Here is a 25379-nt window from a genome sequence, read left to right on the forward strand (position 1 = left end):
GATAAAAATTTAAATGATAGTACCATTGAGTTTTTATCATTTTCTTTTTCCTTTTTTACACTGCTCACTCAGAGCAGTGGGGCGACGCTCGTCTGCCTTAGCGGAGGAGCCACCACTGGTATACCGGTGATTACAGCCACTTGTACAGCATTTTCATTTGGTTAACCAGAAGTACCTTTTAATTTAAAAAGGTAGTGGAAAATTGTGACTCTTACAGACATATTTTTCACATAAAAGACACTTTTAAATGATGTTCAGGGATTCAGCAAGTATGGAAGCTATTCAAATATTTTATGAATATCAGAGAGAATCACAACTTTCAGTTGTGGACTGTTCAACTACTTTAATTTGACTATGGGGTTCTTACTTTACTTTTAGGGTTGGCCTTTTGTCTGTCTATATAGGTCGAAATGGAGCATACTGCACATTTGCCATTTTCACAGGGCTTACCAAACGTTTTCCAGCCTCTCTCTCCCATCTTTGATGGATATCATTGTTATGCCTAGAGGTGAGCCAATTTGTCCAGAATGAATATTTGGAGGGGCATGGGTTAATAATTCTTATTTGTTCAAATTCTTGAGACTAACTCGATCCATGCAAAGTTTAAGGCTGGAAAGTATCAAAAAGAGTGGCTTGTAGATAAAGTGCCAGCTTTATCAATCTTTCACGCAGCGTAGCAAGTCAACTTGCTGTGCTGCATGAAAGAGAGGGGATACGAATGCACCTTATTTAACAATATATAGCCCATTCTTGCTCTCTGTCTGTGCTGGCTCACAATCTGCTGCCTACAGCCAATGTAGGCAACCATACGCCATGGTGCAGGCGTACCTGCTTTCCCGGCAGTGTTCCTTTTCTGCAGGAAGAATCACCTTCCTGCACAGAAACAATCCTCTAAGGCGTTTTCCTATTTCTAAGTGTGCAGGTGAAAGATATTTCACCTTGCTGAGTCTCCCCTGGAAAGGCATAGCATTTTAAGGCATTCCCAGGTGTAGGAAAATGGCTCCCTGTTGCAGTTACCCCCCACTTTTTACATGATATTGATGCTGACTTGACCGAGGAGTGTGCTCGGATCCTGCTAATCAGGCCCCAGCACCAGTGTTCTTTCACTTAAAAATGTACAATTGTTCCACAATTGGCAAATCCCTGGCACACAGATAAGTCTCTTGTAAAAGGTACCAGCGGTACCAAGGGCCCTGTGACCAGAGAAGGTCCCTAAGGGCTGCAACATGTGTTGTGCCACCCTAAGGGACCCCTCACCTAACACATGCACACTGCCATTGCAGATTGTGGGCGTTGGTGGGGAGAAAAAGGTAAAGGCGACATGGCTTCCCCCTCAGGATGCCATGCACACAAAATATTGCCTGTGGCATAGGTAAGTCACCACTCTAGCAGGCCTTACAGCCCTAAGGCACAGTGCCCATACGACAGGTGAGGGCATAGCTGCATGAGCAATATGCCCCTACAGTGTCTAAGTCTATTCTTAGACATTGGAAGTAGAGTGTGGCCATATTAAGTGTATAGGGGGTCACTACAACCCTGGCGGACGGTGTTAAAGCAGCGGTAATACCGCAAACAGGCAGGCGGACAAAAAAAGGGAATTATGACCCTGGCGGAAACCGCCAACAAAGACAGCCACTTTAACACTTCGCCCGCCACAGCGGTACAGACAAGCAGCGTGGCGGTCACCGGCAACAGACGGGCGGAAGACAATGTACCGCCCACAGTATTACAACCCGCCAATCCGCCACCTTTTCCGGGGCGGATTTACCGTGGATAAAAACACGTCGGAAACAGCTTTTGCTATGGGAAAACGCTTACCTTAACATATCCCACGAGGAATCCATGGAGCCGGAACTCCAAATACTCCCTGCCCTTGTGTTTCTGCTCTTCTACGACCAACAGCTACGTAGGCGCCGCAGACAACGGTGAGTACTGCACCTACGACATGGGGGAGGCAAAAGTTAGGGGGACACCCACCAAACACCCCCACCCCCACCCTCGCATATTACAACATACACACCAATGCATTCACAAAAATCACAGTAACAACCCACAATCCCCCCGGAAGAATGAAAAGACAATGCGAAAATCGGTCAAACAATGTAATGTGGCAATATACATGTCATACAAAAATATACAGATATATATTTGAAAATCAGTCATAATTATATACAATACGAGAAGTAGTGCAGATATGTACATAACAATGTCCGTGCACCATCAGTCCAAAAATACATGGGCGAGGCCCACAAACGATACCTGACCACAATCGGAGAGAACACTGCCGGGGCATCAGATCGAAATACTACAGGCACCTCAGGGGTAAGGGAAGGGGGGGCACCTCAGCCGGAGGAGTGCAAAGCCAGATCCACGACGGGGCTCCATGCCCATTTATGCCCTCCCGGGGAGTGCAAAGCCACAGTCTCTCAAGTCTATACAGTGGGTGGGTTGCCCACTGTTACATCCTGGGGAGTGCAAAGCCACAGTCTCTCAAGTCTCTACAGTGGGTGGGTTGCCCACTGTGCCATCCTGGGGAGGGCAAAGCCACAGTCTCCCAAGTCTCTACAGTGGGTGGCTTGCCCACTGTTCAATCCTCTGGAGTGCAAAGCCACAGTCTCTCAAGTTGATGCAGGTCTCTACTGGTACTGGTGCCCAGACTGGATGAGTCTCCTCGTGAAAGTTCGATGCCTGATGTGGTGGGCCATTCATTCCTACCCGGTGCATTGCCCTGTTCAGCTGTGCTTTGCCATGGCGGTCTTTGCCCTGTTCAGCGGTGCTTTGCCATGGCGGTTCAGGACTGTTCAGAGGTGCTTTGCCATGGCGGTCTTTGCCCTGTTCAGCGGTGCTTTGCCATGGCGGTTCAGGACTGTTCAGCGGTGCTTTGCCATGGCGGTCTTTGCCCTGTTCAGCGGTGCTTTGCCATGGCGGTTCAGGACTGTTCAGCGGTGCTTTGCCATGGCGGTCTTTGCCCTGTTCAGCGGTGCTTTGCCATGGGGGTTCAGGACTGTTCAGCGGTGCTTTGCCATGCCGGTTTTTGCCCTGTTCAGCGGTGCTTTGCCATGGTGGTTCACGACTGTTCAGCGGTGCTTTGCCATGGCGGTCTTTGCCCTGTTCAGCGGTGCTTTGCCATGGCGGTCTTTGCCCTGTTCAGTGGTGCTTTGCCATGGCGGTTCAGGACTGTTCAGCGGTGCTTTGCCATGGCGGTCTTTGCCCTGTTCAGCGGTGCTTTGCCATGGCGGTTCAGGACTGTTCAGCAGTGCTTTGCCATGGCGGTCTTTGCCCTGTTCAGCGGTGCTTTGCCATGGCGGTTCAGGACTGTTCTGCAGTGCTTTGCCATGGCGGTCTTTGCCCTGTTCAGCGGTGCTTTGCCATGGCGGTTCAGGACTGTTCAGTGGTGCTTTGTAATGGCGGTTCAGGACTTTTCTGCGGTGCTTTGCCATGGCGGTTCTGAAAAGGACATTGGTTTGTGGCATGACGTTTTATACACTGGACATTGGTATGTGGCATGACGTTTCATCATTGCCCAGCGGGGCTGTGGCAGCCGGGGCCCTCCAGGGCACTGACTCCGGTGGGGGCGGTAGTCTCTGGACCAGTGACGATAGTGGGACCCTCCTGGGCTGTGACTCCGGCGGTGGCGGTGGTCTCTGGACCATTGACGATAGTGGGGCCCTCCTGGGCTGTGACTCCGGCGGTGGCGGTGGTCTCCTGACCAGTGACGATACTTGGGCCCTCCTGGGCTGTGACTCTGGCAGTGGTCTCCTGACCAGTGACGATAGTGGGGCCCTCCTGGGCTGTGACTCTGGCGGTGGTCTCCTGACCAGTGACGATACTTGGGCCCTCCTGGGCTGTGAATCCGTCGGTGGCGGTGGTCTCTGAACCAGTGACGATAGTGGGGCCCTCCTGGGCTGTGACTCCGGTGGTGGCAGTGGTCTCCTGACCAATGACAATACTTGGGCCCTCCTGGGCTGTGACTCCGGCGGTGGTCTCCTGACCAGTGACTATACTTGGGCCCACCTGGGCTGTGACTCTGGCGGTGGTCTCCTGACCAGTGACGATAGTGGGGCCCTCCTGGGCTGTGACTCTGGCGGTGGTCTCCTGACCAGTGACGATACTTGGGCCCTCCTGGGCTGTGACTCTGGTGGTGGTCTCCTGACCAGTGACAATAGTGGGGCCCTCCTGGGCTATGACTCTGGCGGTGGTCTCCTGACCAGTGACGATACTTGGGCCCTCCTGGGCACTGACTATGGCAGTGGTCTCTGGACCAGTAACGACGGTGCTGGCGGTTGTGTCTCGACCGCCGTAAATGATGGCGCACACTCACAACAGGCTGGGCAGACTTCCTCTGGCCCTTCCCCACCTTTGGTGGAGTCACAGCTGACTCTCCAATCCCCTTGGAACCCACGTCAGTTGTTTTCCCACCTGGAGTCTTAACACGGTCCCGTCGTCCACTCTCCAATTTGATAGCCTTTACAGGGGTGGGCTGCCAGTGCCTAGGCTCCGGGTCCTACTGCCTGCCCTGGTGGCTGGTGCACTCCAAAAACCTTGAACAGGCACCACTGGTATTGGAGGCTTTTTGGCTGAGGCGTTACGACGGGACTGATGAATTGGAGGGGGGGTGGGGGCAAAAAGGTCAACTTTACAGAGGGACAGTTTCTGACGAACACTGGGATGGGTAGCTGGAGGGGGTCTGGGAGTGGAGGAAGAGGAGGTGGTTGTCGGAGGTGTCACTTTAGCTGATTTGGGTGCAGGTGCAGGTACTGGAGGCTGTTGTGAGGTGGATGGATGTTGGGTGAGTGATTGCCGGCGTTTGTGTACTTTGGGAGGGGGCGTCACAGACACACTGGGAGAGGACACAGGGGATGTGTAAATGGCAGTGGAGGTGGTGAGTGCAGGTGAACGGCTTGTGGTGCTGGGTGTCCTGGTGCGATTCATGGTGCCTGTAGATGTGGTGCATGCAGGTGTGTGTGTAGACGAGACTGGGAGGGAGGAGGGAGAAGAGAAGGAGGGGGACTCAGTGGAGGCAGTGGATATTGTAGTGTCTGATGTGGCTGAGGCTTGCGTGAGTGCTTGTGGTGTGTGTGGTGCCTATGTTTGCTTGAGCTACTTGTGTGTATTGACTTGTGTGCATGCTCGTCTGTAGGTGTGCTTGGGATGGGCAGGGGTACAGGAGATTGGGTCTGGGTGGAGGAAGTTGGAGGGGGGAGGCTAGAAACAGGGACAATTGCTGCCATCAGTGCTGAGGCCAAAGATTGCAGGGTTCTCTGAAGGACAGCCTGACCATAATGAATGCCCTCCAGGAATGCATTACCGTGTTGCAACTACTCGTTCTACTCGTTCTACACCCTGGATGGCATTCACAATGGTAGACTGCCCAACAGTGAGTGACCTGAGGAGGTCAATGGCCTCCTCACTGAGGGCAGCAGGGGTGACTGGGGCAGGGCCTGGGGTGCCTGGGGCGAAGGTGATGCCCACCCTCCTGGGTGAGCAGGCACGGGGTGAACGCTGAGGGGCTGCTGGGAGGGCGGGGATGGTAGGGGAGGTGGCGGCTGTACCTGTAGAGGTGGGGGGCACAGATGGTGCCGACACCACAAGGGAGCCCCACATCGTCGAACGAGTCTGTGTCGCTGCTTGGTGATCCGGTGGCCGACGTGAAGCTACCCTCGCCCTCCGTCCCACTGGTGCATTCAGAGTCCGTGGTGTGGCCCTCCATGGCCATGTGGGATGCAGCTCCCTCATGCTCCGGTGCCACTGTACCTCCGCCTGTTGATGCTGATGTACAAAAGGACAGGGAGAGCAGACAAAGGGGGGGAGACAGAAGAAAGAGGGTTTTAGTGCATGGCATACCGCTACCGTTGGTGGACAAGACAAACGCAGATGCCCCCTGCATTACGCCGTGCTCCTGCCCTCTGCACATGCAATTTCTGGGATATGGCCTATATGGCAATGGTGGACATTGGCGCACATGGATACCACAGGGGCAACTATACCTCGACTTGGCACTCTGCTGAGGTGGGGTAGAGTGCCACATGGCCTACATTACGGAGGGGCCTTGCCTACCTAACTCGCCCTGGCCTAGGTACACCCACAGCCCACCTCCACCACCCAGACACCTCCACTGCACGCAAAGTCAGCAGAATGAGGTTGTACTCACCCCCTTGTGTCTTCTGTGATGCCCTCAAGCGCCAATCCAACTCTGGGTAGGCCACCGCCAGGATCCGGAACATCAGGGGGGTCATGGTGCGACGGGCACCCCTCCCACGTTGGGAGGCCATCCCCAGCTGAGCCTCCGCCGTCTTCTTGCTGCAGCGGCGAATGTCCTCCCATCTCTTACGGCAGTGGGTGCCCCGTCTCTGGTGGGCCCCCAGGGTCCGGACCTCCTTGACGATGGCACGCCAAATGTCCCTCTTCTGGTGGGCGCTGACCTACATGACATGCACAAGGAAAGAGGAACAGTCATTACCAACTGCACCGTCGTAGTGAGTGGCCCCCTCCCTACTCTGGCCATGTGGCCCATTCATTCCCATGCATTAATGTTCCCCCTTCCCTCTTCCAACCAGCCCTCTCCACCCAGGCCTAGCCCATCCAACGTGCTCCCTGTGTACTAACCTGTTGGTCTGGAGGACCGTAGAGTAGCGTGTACTGGGGGAGGACCCCGTCTAACAGTTTCTCCAACTCCTGTGCAGTGAAGGCAGGGGCCCTTTCCCCAGACGCAGCAGCCATCGTCGCTTCCAGACCGAAGCCACAGCAGCACTTGCAGTGTAGGACCTCTCCTGTCGAAGGTCAGGTATCTAGTGATTGAACAGATAGAAAATGGTGGTGACGTCCGCGGCGGTGACGTCCGCGGCGGTGCGCATCATCACCGCCAGCGCACCTGTTCATTGGCTCCTGGGACCCATAGGGTCCAATGTTAAGCAATGCAGCATTGCGCCGCGGTCTACGACCGCCTACCGCGACGGTGTGCAACGCCAGCGCTGTTACCCCACAATCCCATTGTCCCAGTTTAGAGGTCAGGCAGCCGCCATTTCAGGGGCCCACATGACTTCTTTTCCTACTGCGTCACACATAGCTAGGCCTACACTCAACACACATACAGGAAGGGTTTTGTGAGTGGTGTAGTCTTGTATGTCACTGTGGGTACATACCTGGAGGAATAATGACTGGTTCTTCACTGTTGTCCTTCGTACTCACCGTCTGCTGGGACATATGAGAAGATGGCGGAATCCTCCGGACCTGTTGACAATAGAAGAGCGACATGTCATCGTAACCTTCCGGTTTGACCGTGCCACAATCCAGGAACTATGTACCCAGTTGGAGCCAGACCTGATGTCACCAATCCGCCATCCGACGTGCAGGTGCTGTCAGTACTCCATTTCCTTGCAAGTGGGTCTTTTCAGACAACAGTGGCCATGGCATCAGGGATGTCCCAGCCTATGTTTTCCAACGTGTTGTCCAGAGTGTTGTCTGCCCTGCTGAAACACGTAAGGAGATACATCATTTTCCCTGAGGTGGAGGATTTGCCTACAGTGAAAGGTGACTTCTATGCCCTTGGACATATCCCCAACGTCAAAGGTGCCATTGATGGGACCCATGTAGCTCTGGTCCCCCCCCCACAGGAGTGAACAGGTGTACAGGAACAGGAAGAGTTATCATTCAATGAATGTCCAGATGGTCTGTTTGGCAGACCAGTACATCTCGCAGTTAAATGCTATGTTCCCTGGCTCTGTGCATGACGCCTACATCCTGCCGAATAGCAGCATTCCTGATATGATGGGTCAACTCCAGAGGCAACGTGTATGGCTATTGGGGGACTCTGGTTACCCCAACCTTTTGTGGCTATTGACCCCAGTGAGGAATCCCAGGACCAGGGCAGGGGAACGGTACAATGAGGCCCATGGGCGGACTAGGAGGGTGATCGAACGCACCTTCGGCCTCCTGAAGGCCTGGTTCAGGTGCCTCCATATGACAGTTGGATCCCTATTCTACTCACCGAAGAAGGTGTGCGACATCATCATCGCCTGCTCCATGCTCCATAATTTGGCTTTGTGACGCCAGGTGCCTTTTCTGCAGGAGGAAGATCCAGATGATGGTGTTGTAGCAGCTGTCGAGCCTGTGGAGCCTGTGGAGCCTGTGAACAGTGTTGAGGATGAAGCTGATGAAGAAGACAACGACAACAGGGAGTCAGTCATACAGCAATATTTCCAGTGAGACACAGGTGAGAACATTTTCATTTTTAGAATTACATCAACTTTCACACATCTACCTCTATCCAGTTTTTCGATTTAAGTCAACAATTGGTAACTGAGTTGTACCCTTCCATTACGGTTTCACAGGTGTGGTTACCTATGTGTCAACTGCTTGCATCCTTCAAGGGCTTGTGATGTGTGACATAGGTGTGTTAGCTTTAGAATGGTACACCCATTATGACACTGTCATTGATAATAAATTTTTACTAAATCACAGACTGACTCCAGATTGTTTTGTGTTTCAAGGGTGTTTATTGAAGTGCTCAGAAATGGGAGGGGGTTTTAAAATGGTCAGGGGTGATGCTGGAGGATGTCCATGGCAGAGTCCAGTCTATTAGTCTCACAGGTGCACTGCCCATCTGGGCATAGGAAGTGGAGCTGGGGCAGTTAAAGTATGGACAGGGTAACAAAGTGGGACAGTGGGAGGACAAACAGGGTGGTCTAATTTCCTGGCGGGGGTCTTGCCATCTTGCTCTGTCCTGTTCCTGGATCTCAGGGACCACTTGCGTGGTGGTTCTCCGTCTGCAGGGGGTGAGGTGCTGGTGTGTTGGTCCTGTGGCGGGGCGTCCTGTCCACTAGCGCCGGTGGAGGTGGTGGGCAGTTCATCGTCCTGGCTAGTGTCAGGGGCCCCTTGGAGTGCCACGGTGTCCCTCAAGGTCTGCTGTATGTCCTTCAGCACCCCTACGATGGTGCCCAGGGCGGAGCTGATGGTCCTGAGCTCCTCCCTGAACCCCAGATACAGTTCGTCCTGCAGGCACAGGGTCTCCTGCAACTTGTCCAGAACCGTCGCCATCGTCTCCTGGGAGTGGTGGTATGCTCCCATGATGGAGGATAGGGCCTCGTAGAGAGTGGGTTCCCTTGGCCTGTCCGCCCCCTGTAGCGCAGTAGCCCTCCCAGTTCCCCTGTGTTCCTGTGCCTCCGTCCCCTGGACCGTGTGCCCACTACCACTGCCCCCAGGTCCCTGTTGTTGTTGGGGTGGTGGGTTACCCTGGGTGCCCTGTAGTGGTGGACACACCGCTGATTGACCTGTCCTGGGTAGGGAGGTTTGGGCCCGCTGGGTGGGTGCTGTGCTGGTGTTGCCAGAGGGTGGAAGGTCGGTGTTGGGCTGTGCCTGTGCAAGGGGAACCGACTGTCCCGAGGCCCACGATGGTCCGGGCTGGTCATCAGGATCCAGTAGGGCAGAGCTGCTCTCGTCACTGTGGGCCTCTTCTGGGGGTGGAGTGGTGTTGTCTTGTCCCTCTGGTGTGGTGACGGTCCTTCGGGTTCCTGCAGGGGCATAAGAGCATGATTATTGCATGTGTGTGTGTAATGGTGTGCAATGGGTGGGTATTTGTGTACCCCAGTGCATGCATTCCTGTGTGTGGGTTTGTGTGGTGATGGTTGGGGGGGTGTTCTGGGTTTGTGCAGTGGGCATGCTTTAGTGAGGGGTGTCCATGCTTCGTTGTGTCATGCAGGGCTTGCTGTTGGGATGGGTGGTTTGTGTCATGAGTACATTAGTGAGGAGTTGTAGTGATAGGGGAGGGGGTGGTGGAGGGGGTGTGTGATAGCATGCAGGTAGGGTGGGGGATGTGATAGTTAAGAATTGACTTACCAGTGTCCCATCCTCCACCGACTCCTGCGAGGCCCTCATGATGCAAGATGGTCAAGACCTGCTCCTCCCATGTTGTTAGTTGTGGGGGAGGAGGTGGGGGTCCGCCGCCAGTCCGCTGTACTTCGATGTTGTGCCTGGAGACCGTTGAACGCACCTTCCCCCGTAGGCCGTTCCACCTCTTCCTGATGTCCTCCCTATTTCTTGGGTGCTGTCCCACGGCGTTGACCCTGTCCACTATTCTGCGCCATAACTCCATCTTCCTGGCTATTGATGTGTGCTGTACCTGTGAGACAAATAGCTGTGGCTCTACCCGGACGATTTCCTCCACCATGACCCTGAGCTCCTCCTCGGAGAAGCGGGGGTGTCTTTGGCGTGCCATGGGGTGGTGTGGGTGATGTGTGTGGTGGTGTATGTGGTGATGGTTGTGGTAAGTGTAGTGCTGTGTGGTGTTTTGTGCGTGGATGTTCTGTGGGTGATGGTGTTGTGTGCCTCTGTGTAGTGGGGTTGTCTATTCTGTGCTCTCTCTCTATCGCCTTTGTGTCTATTTTTTGTCGTAGGGGTTTGTGGGTGATGTGGGTGTGTGTTTTATAATGTATTGGGTGTGTGGGAGTGTTGTTTGTATGTGTATCAGGTGTGTGTATTTGGAATTGCCCAATGTGGCGGTGTTTTGGAGCTGTGTGTGTATTTTGAGCGCAGCGGTGTGTACCGCCAATGGAATACCAAGGTTGAAATACCGCTGCGTGGATTCGTGGGTCGTAATAGCATGGGCGTGTTTCTGTTGGCGTGGAGGTGGAGGTTTTTTTTCCACCAGTTTATCACTGACCTTTGGTGTGGCGGTGTTGTGTGGGTGTCTGAATTTCGGCGGATTCCAAGATGTGTGTCATAATAGCTGTGGCGGAATGCCGCCGCGGCGGCGGTGTATTGGCGGTCTTCTGCACGGCGGTAAGCGCCTTTTACCGCCAATGTTGTAATGACCCCCATAGTCTGGAAGTTTGTCAAAACAAACTCCACAGCTCATAATGGCTACACTGAATAGTAGGGAGTTTGGTATCAAACTTCTCAGAATAATAAACCCACACTGATGCCAGTGTTGGGTGTATTACAAAATGCACACAGAGGACATCTTAGAAAATTCCCCCTGTATTTTATCCAATCCTTCAGTGCAGGACTGACTGGTCTGTGCAGCCTGCCACTGAGACGAGTTTCTGACCCCCAGGGGTGAGAGCCTTTGTGCTCTCTGAGGACAGAAAGAAAGCCTGCACTGGGTGGTGGTGCTTAACACCTCTCCCCTGCAGGAACTGTAACACCTAGCAGTGAGCCTCAAAGGCTCAGGCTTCATGTTACAATGCCCCAGGGCACTCCAGCTAGTGGAGATACCCGCCCCTCTGGACACAGCCCCCACTTTTGGCGGCAAGTCCAGAGGAGATAATGAGAAAAACAAGGAGGAGTCACCTAACAGTCAGGACATCCCCTAAGGTGCCCTGAGCTGAGGTGACCCCTGCCTTTAGAAATCCTCCATCTTGGTTTTGGAGGATTCCCCCAATAGGAATAGGGGTGTGCCCCCTCCCCTCAGGGAGGAGGCACAAGAAGGGTGTAGCCACCCTCAAAGACAGTAGCCATTGGCTTACTGCCCCATCACATAAACACCCCCCCAAATTTAGTATTTAGGGTCGACCCTTAACCCAGTAAATCAGATTCCTGCAACCTGAAGAAAGAAGAAAAAATGCTGACCTGAAAGCTCTGCAGAGACAATGAAGACACCAGCTGACTTGGCCCCAGCCCTACCGGCCTGTCTCCAGACTCAAAGAACTTGCACAGCGACATATCTGACAGGGACCAGTGACCTCTGAGGACTCAGAGGACTGCCCTGAACCTGAAGGACCAAGAAACTCCAGTGAACAGTGGCACTGTTCAAAAACAGCAACAACTTTGCAACTTTCTACCAACTTCCAAATAACTCTCTCTTCTCGCCGGAAGCATGAGGCCCCCGGCTCGAGCTCTAGAGAACTAACACCGCAGAGAGGACTCCCAGGCTACTACGACAACGTGCGTAACCTGAGCCGACCCCCCTACACCCCACAGCGATGCCTGCAAAGAGGATCCAGAGGCTGCCCCTGACCGGGGCTGCCTGTTAACAAGGAACCCGACACCTGGACCAAGCACTGCAACTGCAGACCCCAGGACTGAGAGGAACCACCTTCCAGTGCAGGAGTGACCAGCAGGCAGCCCTCTTCCTTGCCCAGATGGTGGCTGTTCCGAGAAGCCCCCCCTCTGCCCTTCCTGCATCGCCTACGTGACCCCGGGTACCTCCATTGTTTTCAATAGCAAACCCGACGCCTATTTAGCACACTGCACCCCGCCGCCCCTGTGCCGCTGAGGGTGTGTTTTTTGTGTCTGTTTGTGTCCCCCTTAGAGCTCTACAAAACTCCCCTGGTCTGCTCCACGAGGATGCAGGTACTTACCTGCCAGCAGACCGGAACCGGAGCACCCCTATTCTCCATAGGCGCCTATGTGTTTTGGGCCCTCCTTTGACCTCTGCACCTGACCGGCCCTGTGTGCTTGTGCAGTGACTTTGGGGTTGCCTTGAACCTCCAAGGGTGGGCTGTCTATGCCCAGGAGACTGACTGTGTAAGTGCTTTACTTAACTGAGAAACTTAACCAAGCTTACCTCCCCAGGAACTGTTGATTTTTGCACTTTGTCCACTTTTAAAAAAGCTTATTGTCATTTTAACCTAAACTGTGTGTACTACTGTTTTAACTCAAAGTTCTTTACTTACCTGTGTGAGTGAAGTACCTTGCATTTTATGTACTTACCTCAAATCTTGAATCTTGTGGTTCTAAAATAAATTAAGAAAATATATTTTTCTATATAAAACTATTGGCCTGGAGTTGTCTTGGAGTGTGTGTTCCTCACTTATTGCCTATGTGTGTACAACAAATGCTTAACACTACCCTCTGATAAGCCTACTGCTCGACCACACTACCACAAAATAGAGCATTAGTATTATCTAAGTTTGCCACTATCAACCTCTAAGGGAAACCTTTGGACTCTGTGCGCACTATCTCTCACTTTGAGATACTATATACAGAGCCAACTTCCTACACTAGGTTTACCAGTCTTGGTAAATCTGGGAATGTGCCAAATCCATTGCTGGATGGGTAGAAACATCCATGCTCCACCATGAAACACCTTCCTAGGGCAGACTAATGCAAAGCAGGGACTTGACCTGCCTTGCTTCACTCCAGATTTACTAAGCAACTTAAGGTCACAAAAGATCCTTGGTAAATTTGATTTTAGTATTTTGTTGCCATTGCCACACCATGCACGACTCAAGGGCAATGCAATGCTATGATGAGTTTTGCTTCCAATCTTTAACACTGGTCATTGCAGATTCCAGATATTTGAACAACTTTAAGCCTTTGTGACTTTAGCATTCTTCAATGTTTATTTTTATAGGACACTAACTGGGAAATGCATGAGTATTTGGGCGCTTGACCTTCATGAAAATGGTAATATAAAAGATTGAGAAAAATTGAAAGTTTTCAAAATGATTGTAGGCATAGTGAGTTTATGAAAATATAGCATACGTTTTTCTAGTGAGAGCCACAAATACATATATTCTATAATAACTAAATATTTCAATTAACCAAACCCCTCTCCTCCACAAATACATCTTCCACACACATACCCTCATAATGCCCCAGCATAGGCTTCCCTCCTACTCGGGGATCTTTATTGGAATTGGAAGAAAGCCCTGTCCAATCTCTTATATTCTATCTGCACATAGACAATAAGGTAAAATGAATCCAGGCACGCAATATATCCCCAACAAACATAATTGAAATCTTACTATATTCTGGGAACTTGTATCACCCATTTCATAAATTCTGAGTAGACCTTTTGCTTGCAGAACCATTCAGCCAGCTTCCTCCATTCATCTGGTGAGCGTCCATAGATAGATAAACGAGGCTCCGTATAGACATACCTTTGTTTTAATAACTCTGAGCCAACTTCCTAAATGTAAAATATTAGATATTGGAAGTGTACAAATCAAATCTGCACAATGCAAGCCTTATTCATAAATTAAAAACAGAACCAGAAAAACTTGTGAATTACATTTATAAAACAATTGAGTCATATTTGTAGCCACCCAGACAACATTTTTTACTAAATCATTGGAACAAGACATATTCTATTGCACTGAAAAACATGTTACTTATCTAGGGTCATTATTTAGTACACCTGTCTAATAGATGAATAAGAGGATTCCAGGTCTGCTAAACCCTTTTCAGTAACAAGTGCAAATCAGTTTCAGAGCTGGTAAAAAACTAACAAAATGCATGTTAAAAATATAAAAAAAGCCAGATAACAAATAAAATAGGTGTAGAACACCTATTGCAGACGTTTTGCCCACACCACCTTTCCTATTCGCCATTTTCAAATAAGAAATATTAAAAGAAAATTGTTTCCATAAGCATACAGCCTCGCATTGACAAAACACTGCCCGGATGGGGTCCCGGTTGATCTTTTTAAATCTATTCCAGACCTCTGGGACCATTAATCACAAATGTACTGATTAGAGTAGCTAAAAGTAACATTCCTTCCTCATGGAAATTGGCAATAATTGTTCCTATTTTTAAAAAGGGAAACAGACAAGATCCAACTTGTTACAGACCAATCTCCCTATAGATTCTACTGCCAAGATTTTGGGAAGTGTTATCTTGACCCGGCTTGAGGATTGGGTAGGAAAGACTAAAATCCTCTCCCCAATCCAATATGGTTTTAGGCCTGGTTTAGGTACAGTGGAGCAGGCTTTAAATTTACATCTTATTCTTAGCAAACACGTCACTTCCAGGAGAGGAACTATCCACTTAGCTTTTATTGATTTGTTTAGTGCGTTTGACTTGGTGAATAGAGAGAAACTGTGGCAACTTATGAATATAATGGGGGTTGACCAGGATGTGCTTGAGTTAATTAAACATTTATACACCGACCTTACAATCTCAGTCCAATATGGGCAACGTGGAGAGAGGTCTCTTCACTTTCTATCCTTACGAGGGGTTAGACAGGTTTGTATTTTAGCACTGTTTTTATTGTTATTGTATATTAATGGCCTCTATAGTTTTTTAGTAAAAAATGGTAAGGATTTCCGTAGGATGGGATCTAGACAACCCCCGGTCTTACTGTATGCTGACGATGCTGTTTTAATTGCCCACACAGCAAATGGTCTTCAGAATTTATTGGATCTTTTTTTTACCTTTATGCAGGATCTTGACTTGAAAGTCAATTTTGCAAAGTCACACATTATGACATGTGGCTCCCGAAACACACACACTAAATGTTTTACTATGGATGGAAATATTTTAACTAAAGTGAAAGATTTTTGTTATTTAGGACTATATTTAAGCTCTTCCATGTCATGGAATCCTCATCTTAATTTTCAAATCCAACAAATGGAGAGAAATATAGAGGCGATTTTCCGCTTCGCCCATAAACTGGGTCATAGGCCTGTTCACCAGATTATTACACTCTATAAATCTAAATGTATTACTGCAGCTACCTATGGGGTGGGTCTTTGGGGTTATATCAAACCAGCCCGTTTACAACGCATTGAGAATAAATTATTGCATAGGTTGCTCTTGGTACCTAAGAATGTAGCAAATATTATTTGCCATGAAGAGCTGCGAGTACGGTACATTGAGGATTCGGTTGGTATTGCCCCACTTTTGTTATGGCTAAAAGTTGGGTTAAATCCTGCAGCTAGCTTGGTACAAGACTGCATAACAAACTCATTACTAAATTCCTTTCGGAACCTAGGGTTGGAGAACATGTTTACTAACCCAAGGTCTCTACCTATCAATGCTAAGGAATTGGTTAAAACACAATATATAGAGTATGCTGCGAATCTCAGATATCAAGGGGCAGTAAAATTGAAAACATTTGAATCTTATGTTCAGATTTCTACCTCTACAGTGTTAGAACCATATTTAACTTGGTTTTTGAGTTCTTCATCATATTCTCTCCTTGTTTTATTTAAATTAAATTTGATAAATTTTAGAATGGCTTTTCTGAAGAAATGTATATGGCATAAAATGCTCCCAAATTGTCCCTGTGATAACTCCTCTAAGCAAAGTACGTGTCACTTTTTCCTATTCTGTCTGCTTTATTCTGCTCCTAGACAAACCTTTATAATGCCAATTTTGCATAAATTGCAAACTACATCTCATAAGGAAGCATTGACTAATATCCAAAGATTCTCTTCAATACAATTGTGTCATTCTGTTTTAAGCTTTATTGAATCGGTCATGGCCATTAGGAAGCGATATGAACTGATTGAAGTAGTTACACACTAACATAAACAGGCAATATATGATTTTATCCTGATGTTGGGCTTTTTACCTCTGCACTGTATATGATTATATTTTATTGGGTCGTCAGACAGATTGATAAAAGCAATGTATATAACTTTGTGATACTGCTGATTGAAGATGTTTTGTTATCACTGTTTTTTTATTATTTGTATTGCATTTTGTTATTTACATTTTTAGCTTGAGATGTATTGTGCTTTTATGGCATATTGCCGAATAAAGATTCTTTGAGTGACTGACTGACAAACCACTACACTGTCACTTTAAGCCTTTAAGCCAATGGTGGCGTGAGCTGGGAAGATGACCAACAGCATGTAAAGGCAGAGAACTCTGTGCAATCCAGCAATAATCTTGCATAATACAATGCCATTAAATGTAACATCCATGGTCCCTAACCCGTTTCGCACAACTAGCAATTCGTTGGGAGCAAACAGAAATGAATACCGTCGCCCTGTGGTAGTTGACAGCCAAGAGTTTTGGCATTGCCAACCAAGGGAGTGGCCAGAAAAGTAAAATACCTCCTACTTGGAAAGAAAAGCTAGGATGACGCTAAGAAGGTGAGGCAACGGAGGCTACCCCTCCCTAGAGGAGCTCCCTTTTCTCTTCCATCTATCCATTCATCTTTTTACCCTTCCACCCACCCACTAATATTAACTATTTAACCTTCACAATCTGTGATTCATTGAGTTTTCATGAATCACTCAATCTTTCCTCAACTCATCCATCCATCTACTCTCCCATCCATCCACCCATCCATCCACTCTGACATTCATCCATCTATCCACTCTGTTGTCCATCCATCCACATGGCCATACATCCATCTAGGCATGGGCAGTGTGGGCAGCTAACCAGGGCCCGCGCCTTCTCACTATTTTCATCACCTTTTTAAAAAGGCATCGGTTCTACGAGTTCCAGGAGGACAGCCCCATCCCTGGGGCCTTGTAGCCATGGTGCAGCTTGCGAGGCCCAAGGACGTGGACTCCCTCTCTTAAGGTCAAAATGACCTCCTCATACCTGTCAGCTGCTGTGGGCTGGGTTGGGTTTCTGGAAGGTGTTCTAGTTCTGTTGCAAGTACATAAATTGCCCATCTATAGACAGGCACTTCTGTCTCTTTGTCTCTGCCTAACTGCTGCATCTGCATGATAATAGCAATTATACAGGTGCTTGAATTGGCCTTAGGTGTGAAGTGAGCCCTGCCCCTGCCAATCACTCTCTGCAATGCAAGAGCTATTGGTTTTGTCAGTGGCAATGCCATTTAGCTATGTTATGGTAGGATCCTACGCCACATATGCGACTATCATGCCGTAGAAAAGCCAAGGACCGGACGTGCATGTGGCTTGCTGCTTTTATGGCCCACTGACAGTCACGTCGAGAAATGTATTCTGCCTTCAGCATCAACTTCATGCTTCTCAATTGTGTGCCGTCATATACAGTCATCTGAAACCTGAACCCAGGAGGCACCTCAGTTCAAAGTATGTGCTATACAAGAGTCATATGTTGCATGCAGAAAAAAAAGTACAGAAAAATAACATACTCTTAGGGAAAGCCTGATGAAGTGAAACAAGTAGAATGTAAGCAGGGATTGCATCGCAAGACATGAATACTTGTAGAGCAGAGACCTAAAACATAGCGTTTACACAAGGATTAATTTCCATTTCCCATCTTCCCTTCAGCTATTATCGTGCTCCCAATAGCACAGTAATGACGCACCACTTGTTATTGACTGGAAATCTTCGATCAATGGAAGGGAAAATAAAGCATTTTTCTCTAGGCTTCGGGAAACAAAGCTGGCTCCTCCAACTGTGCAAATCAAGAGGAATGGTCTGTGATGCCTGCCACCCCCACCACCAGCCCCACAAACCACACTTAATAAGCTCACGCTGCCCAGTACTCCTATGAGAAAATATGTTATGGACTGTTGGAAAATGGATTATTAGCAAGGGCAGGTAAGTACCTACTCTTAGCAATAGGCCATCAACCCCGACTAGGTTCTGTTAGGTCTCAATAAATTAATCCCAGCTCAATGCTTGGTGACTGGCAACGAGTGACAAGGCTTAACTTAGGAGACAAAATGTAAAGCATTCAAGTATCACAAAACAGTAATTAAATAAAACACAGGAAACAGTTTAAAAATCCGAAACCAATTTATAAAAATAGGATATATTTGTAGCTTTAAAATGACACCAACACAAATAAAATTGGATAAAGGGAACCAGAGATATGGATTTTTAAAGAATTAATGCTTTTTAGTGCTTAGACACGAATAGCGCCAATCTGGTCATCTGGTCACACCTCGACCGGGACAAAGTCAAATTTTAAGGCCAACCACGATGGAGCCCTGCTCGGCTACAGCAAGCAGGAGACCTCAGTCAAAAGTTCACCTTCGGACGTAGTCGTTATCTTGAAGATTTTCTTCAGCGGGACCAAGTCGCCAGTCCATTCCAACCACTGGGAACTCTTCCTCAGATACGCTTCAGGGGAGCGCTCAGTGGAGATTTCTATGTTCGGACTTAGACAATTTATCGAGATGAAAATCCTTCGACCGGTGCAAACCTGAATCTTGATTCGACGTCCTTGGAGCCCTCTTCGGATACACTGCCTAGGAGGTCCCAGTAAACTTTTTATATTCGGACTTAGTCACTTTTTCTGAGATTTTCTTCACTGGAACGAACCCACAAGTCAGGCCGGGTCGTGGTTGAGGCAAGCCGGTTAGAGTTGCCACAGCAGATCGGTCCCTTTTTTGAGCTTTTTTTCAAAAGTTCTCCAAACTTCTCCAAACTCCTCGATCTTCTTCCAGATGTTCTTTTAAGATTCTTTTTTGTTCACCCCAGGCCACTTCACACCTCAACAAGGCAGCCTGGCCAGGCTGCCAGAGGCTGGTCAATCAGAGAAAGGCACTGCCGGGCTGAAGTTGGCAACTTTTTAGGTAGAGTTTAAAACTCTTTACCTGAAAACGTTATATTTAATCAACCATCTGTAAGTTGTGGGATTTATTATAACAATTAATTTGATACCAAGCGACAGGTATCTGACACTTAAGGAGACTTTATAAATTGAAATAAAGTCTCCCCATTCTAGCATATGGAGGCCATTCAATACAATGAGGGAACAACAAATGTGTCTGTTTTACCTCACCAGGGCTTACAAAACTATTTTTATAAGGGCCCTGCTTATAGTTACTTGACAAACAGCCCTAGGGGCACACAGGGCACACTTTGGGGTGACTTATATGTACAAATAAGGTAGTTTAAGACTTTGGAAGTACTCTTAATTCTGAAGTCGAATTTGCATGTAACTTCAGTTTAAAAACAGCCATCAAGGCAGGCCTGCCTTTAAAATGACACTGGGCACCTTAGCAGTGCACCTATGGGGGAACTACCTATGCTGGGGTCCCTAGACCTGCATGCCCTACCACATACTAGGGACTTATAGGGAGATTAGTATTGCCAATTATAATGAGCTTAATTTGCATATCCACATTACACAGGACAGTGGCCGTGGGACTGGTAAGCAGTACCCAGGGCACAGCCAAGAGTCAGTAACCACCAGTATCTGTCCAAACGTTTGGGGGTGACCAGGGCAAAAAATAGGACTTTCCTACATTGACCATTTAGGTTTGTTTATTGTGAAATTGCACTTCAGTTTTGAAATGAGCTCTTTATGTGTCTGCGGTAACCGCACACTATCCTGAGGCGTTCAATAACCAGCAGCCCTGCCCTCCCTACACACATCTCAAGGGTTTTATGTTTTAACTCTTGCTTTCTATTCACAGACCTACAAAACAACCCACCTACCAAATTAAAAACACTCTGAATGAATGAGGCCATGCAATGGTCATTTTGAAGATCTCGATCTACAAGATCAGCAACAGAGACAGCAAGGGTCCGGTCCTTTAATAAGCCCAGCCACTGGGACCACAGCGGACAGCAAAGACTCCAGCCTACCAAAGCCTACTTTCGTTACTCTAGCAACCCATGGCACACCTACGGCAGCAATGGAAGGATACTGCAGTTAGAAAATCAAACTCTAAACTCACAAAATGGGAGGAGCGCAGGCATTTTGGTGTGTTCGATATAAAATGGATGGGGTGAGCTGGCAGGCACGTTCCAGCACTGCACAGAAAAATCATGTTCCTATTTCGGGAAGGTGTTGTCTGTGAAGTGCTCTTGGGTATTGAAGTTGTGTTTTTGTGTTCTTGTGCATGTTTAATCCTTGTCGCTTACATCACTAGCGACACATGGCCCATACAATATTAAAAATTAGGCAAAATCACAGATCTCCTTTTTTCCAGAGAACCATTGCATAAATCATGCACCTGATCATGGCATTGCACATCAGCCTTAGGAAGTTTGCTAACCATGCAGTTTCAAGATCCACAAGAAAGCATGCATGTGCTCACCGTGTAAAGCAGTGTTAAGCAATGAAACAATTAAAAAAGTAGTCACGAAATTAGTATTCATAAGTGGCTGCTGTGTAAGGAGATAAGTAATTGGCCGGTGCTCTTATGAAGGGCTCAAAGGAGGAAGAGGCATGACATATGCATGCCATGAACAAATGGAGTGTAAGAATTGAAGACTTATGATGGTGGCAGCAAATTGGAAGCCTTTGGGCAGGCTGAAGCCCATGTGGTTCTTACAGCATGTCTTGGTTCCAGACAGTGCATGTGCCCCATCTACAGCCAAGACCTAAAAAAGGAATGGTCTTGCATTACAATGGGTGCTGCTCACTTCCAATGAGGAGAAAAGGAGAACAGCAGAAAACAAAAGAGAGAGAGAGAGGTGATTTTTTAAATGAACATGTGAATACAAAAGTAACAAACACAGTAACTCTAGTTTAGAATAAGCATGTTGTGTCTTCTACTTTTCATGTAATTTACATGAAATGAAGGAATAATGAACAACTAGGTCTGTAAGAAAGCAAGTAGAGATGATAAAATTGAGTTGGAGGAAAAGGGAAGGAGGGGTGACCCCACATCCATTATTACCACCCCCAGTTGAGCACAATGAATCCTCCAGGTTGCACTCAACTCGTAACCTGTGAAGCCACATATAATTCTTTGTTTCAGACATCTGAAGTGGCACCAATAATGAACAGCATCATGCTTGCTCACATCTGATATACCTACTTCTCAGGTTCTCAAGGACACCTTAGGAGATCTGGTGTCCTCTTTTGCTTTTAATCTAAGTATCAAGGGAGAAGCAAATCTAAAGAGATATGACAAACTAAAGAAGGTAAGAGGTGGGGGAAGTGATAACGTACAGCAGAGAGGCAAGAGCTGAACACAAGGGACAAAACAGCAAGAAAGAGCAAGATGCTGGAGGAAAGGGAGAGGAGGAAGAAGTGATGTGTAAGTAAGGGCAGAATTGGTGAAAGGAGGGAAAAGTCTTGGTGAGGTATAAAGGAATAGCTTGCAAAGGAGAGGAAAGTAAAAGGGACAGAATCCACACAAGAATGCAACAGGCTTGGGGAGAGTGAAGGGGTGTAAGGGGAGAGATAGAAGTAAAGTAACACAAGAGTAGTGGTGTTATGCAAATTGATGCCCCTCCCTTTGCAGAATGTGTGATGGGCCCAAGTCTCTCACATCCCACAGATATTCATGGGCCTTGGGCTTGATAGTCCATCTGTGCTGCAGGGGCCTGTGCTGTCTTGTGCTATATTCTGTCCCAGGAGGTAAGAGGCTGGGGAAGTTCTGGCCCAAGAGGTAAGAGACTGGGGGAGAAGGGTGGTCAATAGCAGAAAATGTAAGGGAGAGGAAGAAGCTGGCAGTGAAGAGGCAATAATTGGAGGGTAGAGGCGAGAGAGAATAAACATGAAGAGTAGTGCATGGAGGAGGTGCAGATGTGGGAGGGGCAGAACCAGAGAGAAGAGGCTAAAGAAAATGGAGAGTTGGACATAAATGGGGCAGAACCAGTGATCAAAGCTGAAGATGGGGATGAACGAAGAACGGTGAAAGACAGTGCTTTGATAGCAGAAGTAGATACAAGAAAGGTAAACATCAGGAAAATATAAGTGGCATGGAAGGTGAATGGTGAGACGTACCAGCAGATCATGGATGGGGAGAGAGACAGGGGAGAGCTAGATTTTATGGAGATCAAACCAACAAAAGAAGGTTAGAGGCTGTGGAGAGGTGAAGTGCACACAAGGTAGGTTAGAGGTGAACATAATAGGGGCATAATCAGTGAGAAAGGTAAAAGACAGTAGGAGAGATAAGGTAAAGTGTAAAGCATGGAAAGGAGACATGGTTATAAGAGAGGCAGAAAAAGTGAGACATGGCAAGAGGCCGGGGGTGTCAAAGAGGAGAGCTGGACGTAAAGGGGACAGACCAGCAAAAAAAGTTAGTAGGCTGGAGGAAAAAAACGATGAAGGCCAGTACATGGATGGGGAATGCAGATGTAAGAGAGGCAGATCAAAAAACCTTATGAAGCAAAGAGAGAGGGAATGGTGAGAGCTGGATGTAGAAGTGCAGAATCAGTCAGAAAAGTAAGAGGCAGGGGGAAAGAAGGGGTGAGGTGTACAGCATGGAGCAAAGAGGTGGATGTAAGAGGAACATAAACAGAAAGAGAAGCAAGAAAGCTGGGGATAGCAGAGAGATTGATTTAAGAGAGGCAGAATTTACAAAATAAAGTTAGAGGATGGGGAAGAGATGAGAAAAAAAGTAGAGCATGAAGGGGAAAAGGTGCCGTAACAGGGGTAAAATCAGTGAGCAAGGATTAGAGGGTTCAGAAAGATGAAAATGGACAGAAGATATAAATGAGGCAGAACCAGTGAAAAACGTTATGAGACTGGGGGAGAAATGATTAATGAAGGAGATACATGAACAAAAGGCATGTCAATATCAAAGGCAAAACCAGCAAGAGAATATGAACAGAGTGGCAAGAGAGGCTACAAAGGGAAGAAAAGTGGATGGAAGAGAGAAAAAAACACTGAGACAGTAAGAGGTTGGATGAAGAGGTAGAGTGGAAGGTGGGCATTGAATGTGCAGAACCAGCAATATAAAGTTAAAGGCTTAGTGAGTGATGAGAGGTGAACAGTAGATGAGGGAGGTAGAGTTTGATGTAAGAAGCGCAGAATCAGAAAGAGGAGAGAGAAGGAGAAAGAGAAGAGGTGTATGCAACAGGGGCTGAAGCAGCAAGCGGAGATAAAAGGAAAGGGGAAAAAGAAAAGGCATATCTGGATTTAGGATAGCAGATCCAGCAGGGAAGATGAAGGCTGGGTGGGCAGTTGAGAGGTGAAGAGTAGGGCAGAATATAGAGATGTGGATGTAAGAGAGGCAGAACCAGCAAAAGAATATGGGAGGCTGGGTGGAAAGATGAGAGGTAAATAGTAGTTCACAGAGGGGTAGAGGGGAAAGATGGATGTAAGAGTGATAGAAACAGAGAGAAAAGGCAGGAGGCTTGGTGAGATATGAGTTGTTAAGAGGGGAGCATGCAGAGTGTGGTGGATGTAAGAGGGCCTGAACCAGCACTAGAAGGTAATAGGCTAGAAAAGAGGTGAGGTGAAAAGTAAAGCATAGAGGAGAAAGGTGGATGTAAGTGGCAGAATCTGCAAAACATACAGAGGATGAAGGAGTGGTAAATGTCTTTGAACTATTGTGTGCTTGTAAGTACATTAAGCCTTTTAATGATGTTTGCAATTCCCTGTCTCTTTATTTTCCATGTAGAAAATTAAATTTGGTCTCAGTTTTGTGCTGGGTCATCCTTCACAAGGGTTTGTGATCTTGAACCATCCTCAACATATCTGTGGAATTACGGCCTGCTCTCTATGTACCCTTATTCCTCTTGACCTTTCTATTAAATCCTCATTCTCAAAAATCCTCGAAAAAGAGGTCAACTCCAAATCTGCTTCACAGAAATTAATTTACTCACTGACTGTTTGACAGCTGACTTCTGACCTTTCCATGGGTTAGAAGTAGCATATCATGCTGTGTCAGAATTTGTGAGTCTGATTCTTGATCAGGAAGGTAGAGAAGCCTTGACATTACTGATTTATAGTGTTACATTTATCAATTTCCCATCAAGTGCATATTATTCAACTAGTTCAACCTGGAATTTAAGTTATTCCCCTGGTTCACCTATCCTATCTGAGAGGTCTCAAGCAATCCATCTCCTCCCCAGCAATTCTGGTGCTGTTCTATACCTGTGATTTGTGGAATTTCTTGGGCTTCAGTTTTCTGTTCTTTATCTCTCCCAGTTATTTATACTATCCATTGGTTTCTTGCTGATGTTCTATGCATTTCAAAATCCTAATAATCATTTCATTCAATGATAGTCTGGTCTCTACCGAAGGAAACATTTTTGGGCTTGCACAAAATCAGTTGTTTCTCGATAAAGACAAAATCATTAAAACCTTAAAGCGAAACATCAGGAGTCCTCATCGTTAAGGGACTTGGTACCATATACAGTTCTCTTTGGTGGCCTGTGGAGCTAGCGCAATCCACAACCTTAGTTGAATCAGCAAACAAATCCTGGCTTCATTTTCCAGCATCATCTCTCCTTGTTTGTTCAGTGTGTCACTTACGTTTACTACATCAACATGCAACACAAAACCATGCATTTTCACCCCACCTTTTGCATTTATTACCCTTAAGATGTATAAGAACAGTCATAGGATTCTCATCTGAGGCTGCCACAAATGCTGTATCATTTCTAATCACCATCCATTATTCTGTTATTTCCCTGTACCAAACACTCTATCCATCTGCCATTTTGTAGTACATAAAAAGGCCCTCTCTTTCTTCAGCAGCATATCATTTATTACATTCATTCAAGAATCCTACGCTCTGTGACAGGCATGTTCCTGTGCCACTATAAAATTGGGAGGGAAAATATTAGCAGTAGATCTTTCTCCTTTTTAGCTGCACGGGACTGGAAATCTCTCTCTCTTGAGCTACAGTGTTTCTTAAATCTTCTGGAAAAAAGTTAAAAATGGCCTTTCTCTACATTAGTACCATCTGCACCTTTCCTTTGGAAATCCCTTAGTGCCAGGATATCCTCTTGGTGTTGTATTTTTCATTCATCTTTTTCAATATAACAATAACTAAAGAAATGTGCATAAACTGCACCTTTTGGTGTAGTTAAACAAAACACCAGAGGAAAGAGGAAAGTGAAGAAGTTCAAATATCTTGTAAAAGTACTTTGAATGCCTATTAGGTATGTGCCCCCACATGTTTTACCGTG

General features: G+C 47.4%; 1 protein-coding gene across 1 annotated transcript in view; it reads right to left on the minus strand.

Moving 5' to 3' along the window:
- AMPD1 (adenosine monophosphate deaminase 1) overlaps positions 1-25379 on the minus strand; it is a 1595039-nt gene that overhangs the window by 633284 nt on the left and 936376 nt on the right. Inside the window, exon 7 of the mRNA XM_069242152.1 lies at positions 13686-13849. Coding sequence (XP_069098253.1) covers positions 13686-13849 — 164 coding nt within the window. The remainder of the gene's footprint in view (positions 1-13685; positions 13850-25379) is intronic.

This window comes from Pleurodeles waltl, chromosome 6 (genome assembly GCF_031143425.1).
Source record: "Pleurodeles waltl isolate 20211129_DDA chromosome 6, aPleWal1.hap1.20221129, whole genome shotgun sequence".
In the NCBI taxonomy this organism is placed as follows: Eukaryota; Metazoa; Chordata; class Amphibia; order Caudata; family Salamandridae; genus Pleurodeles; species Pleurodeles waltl.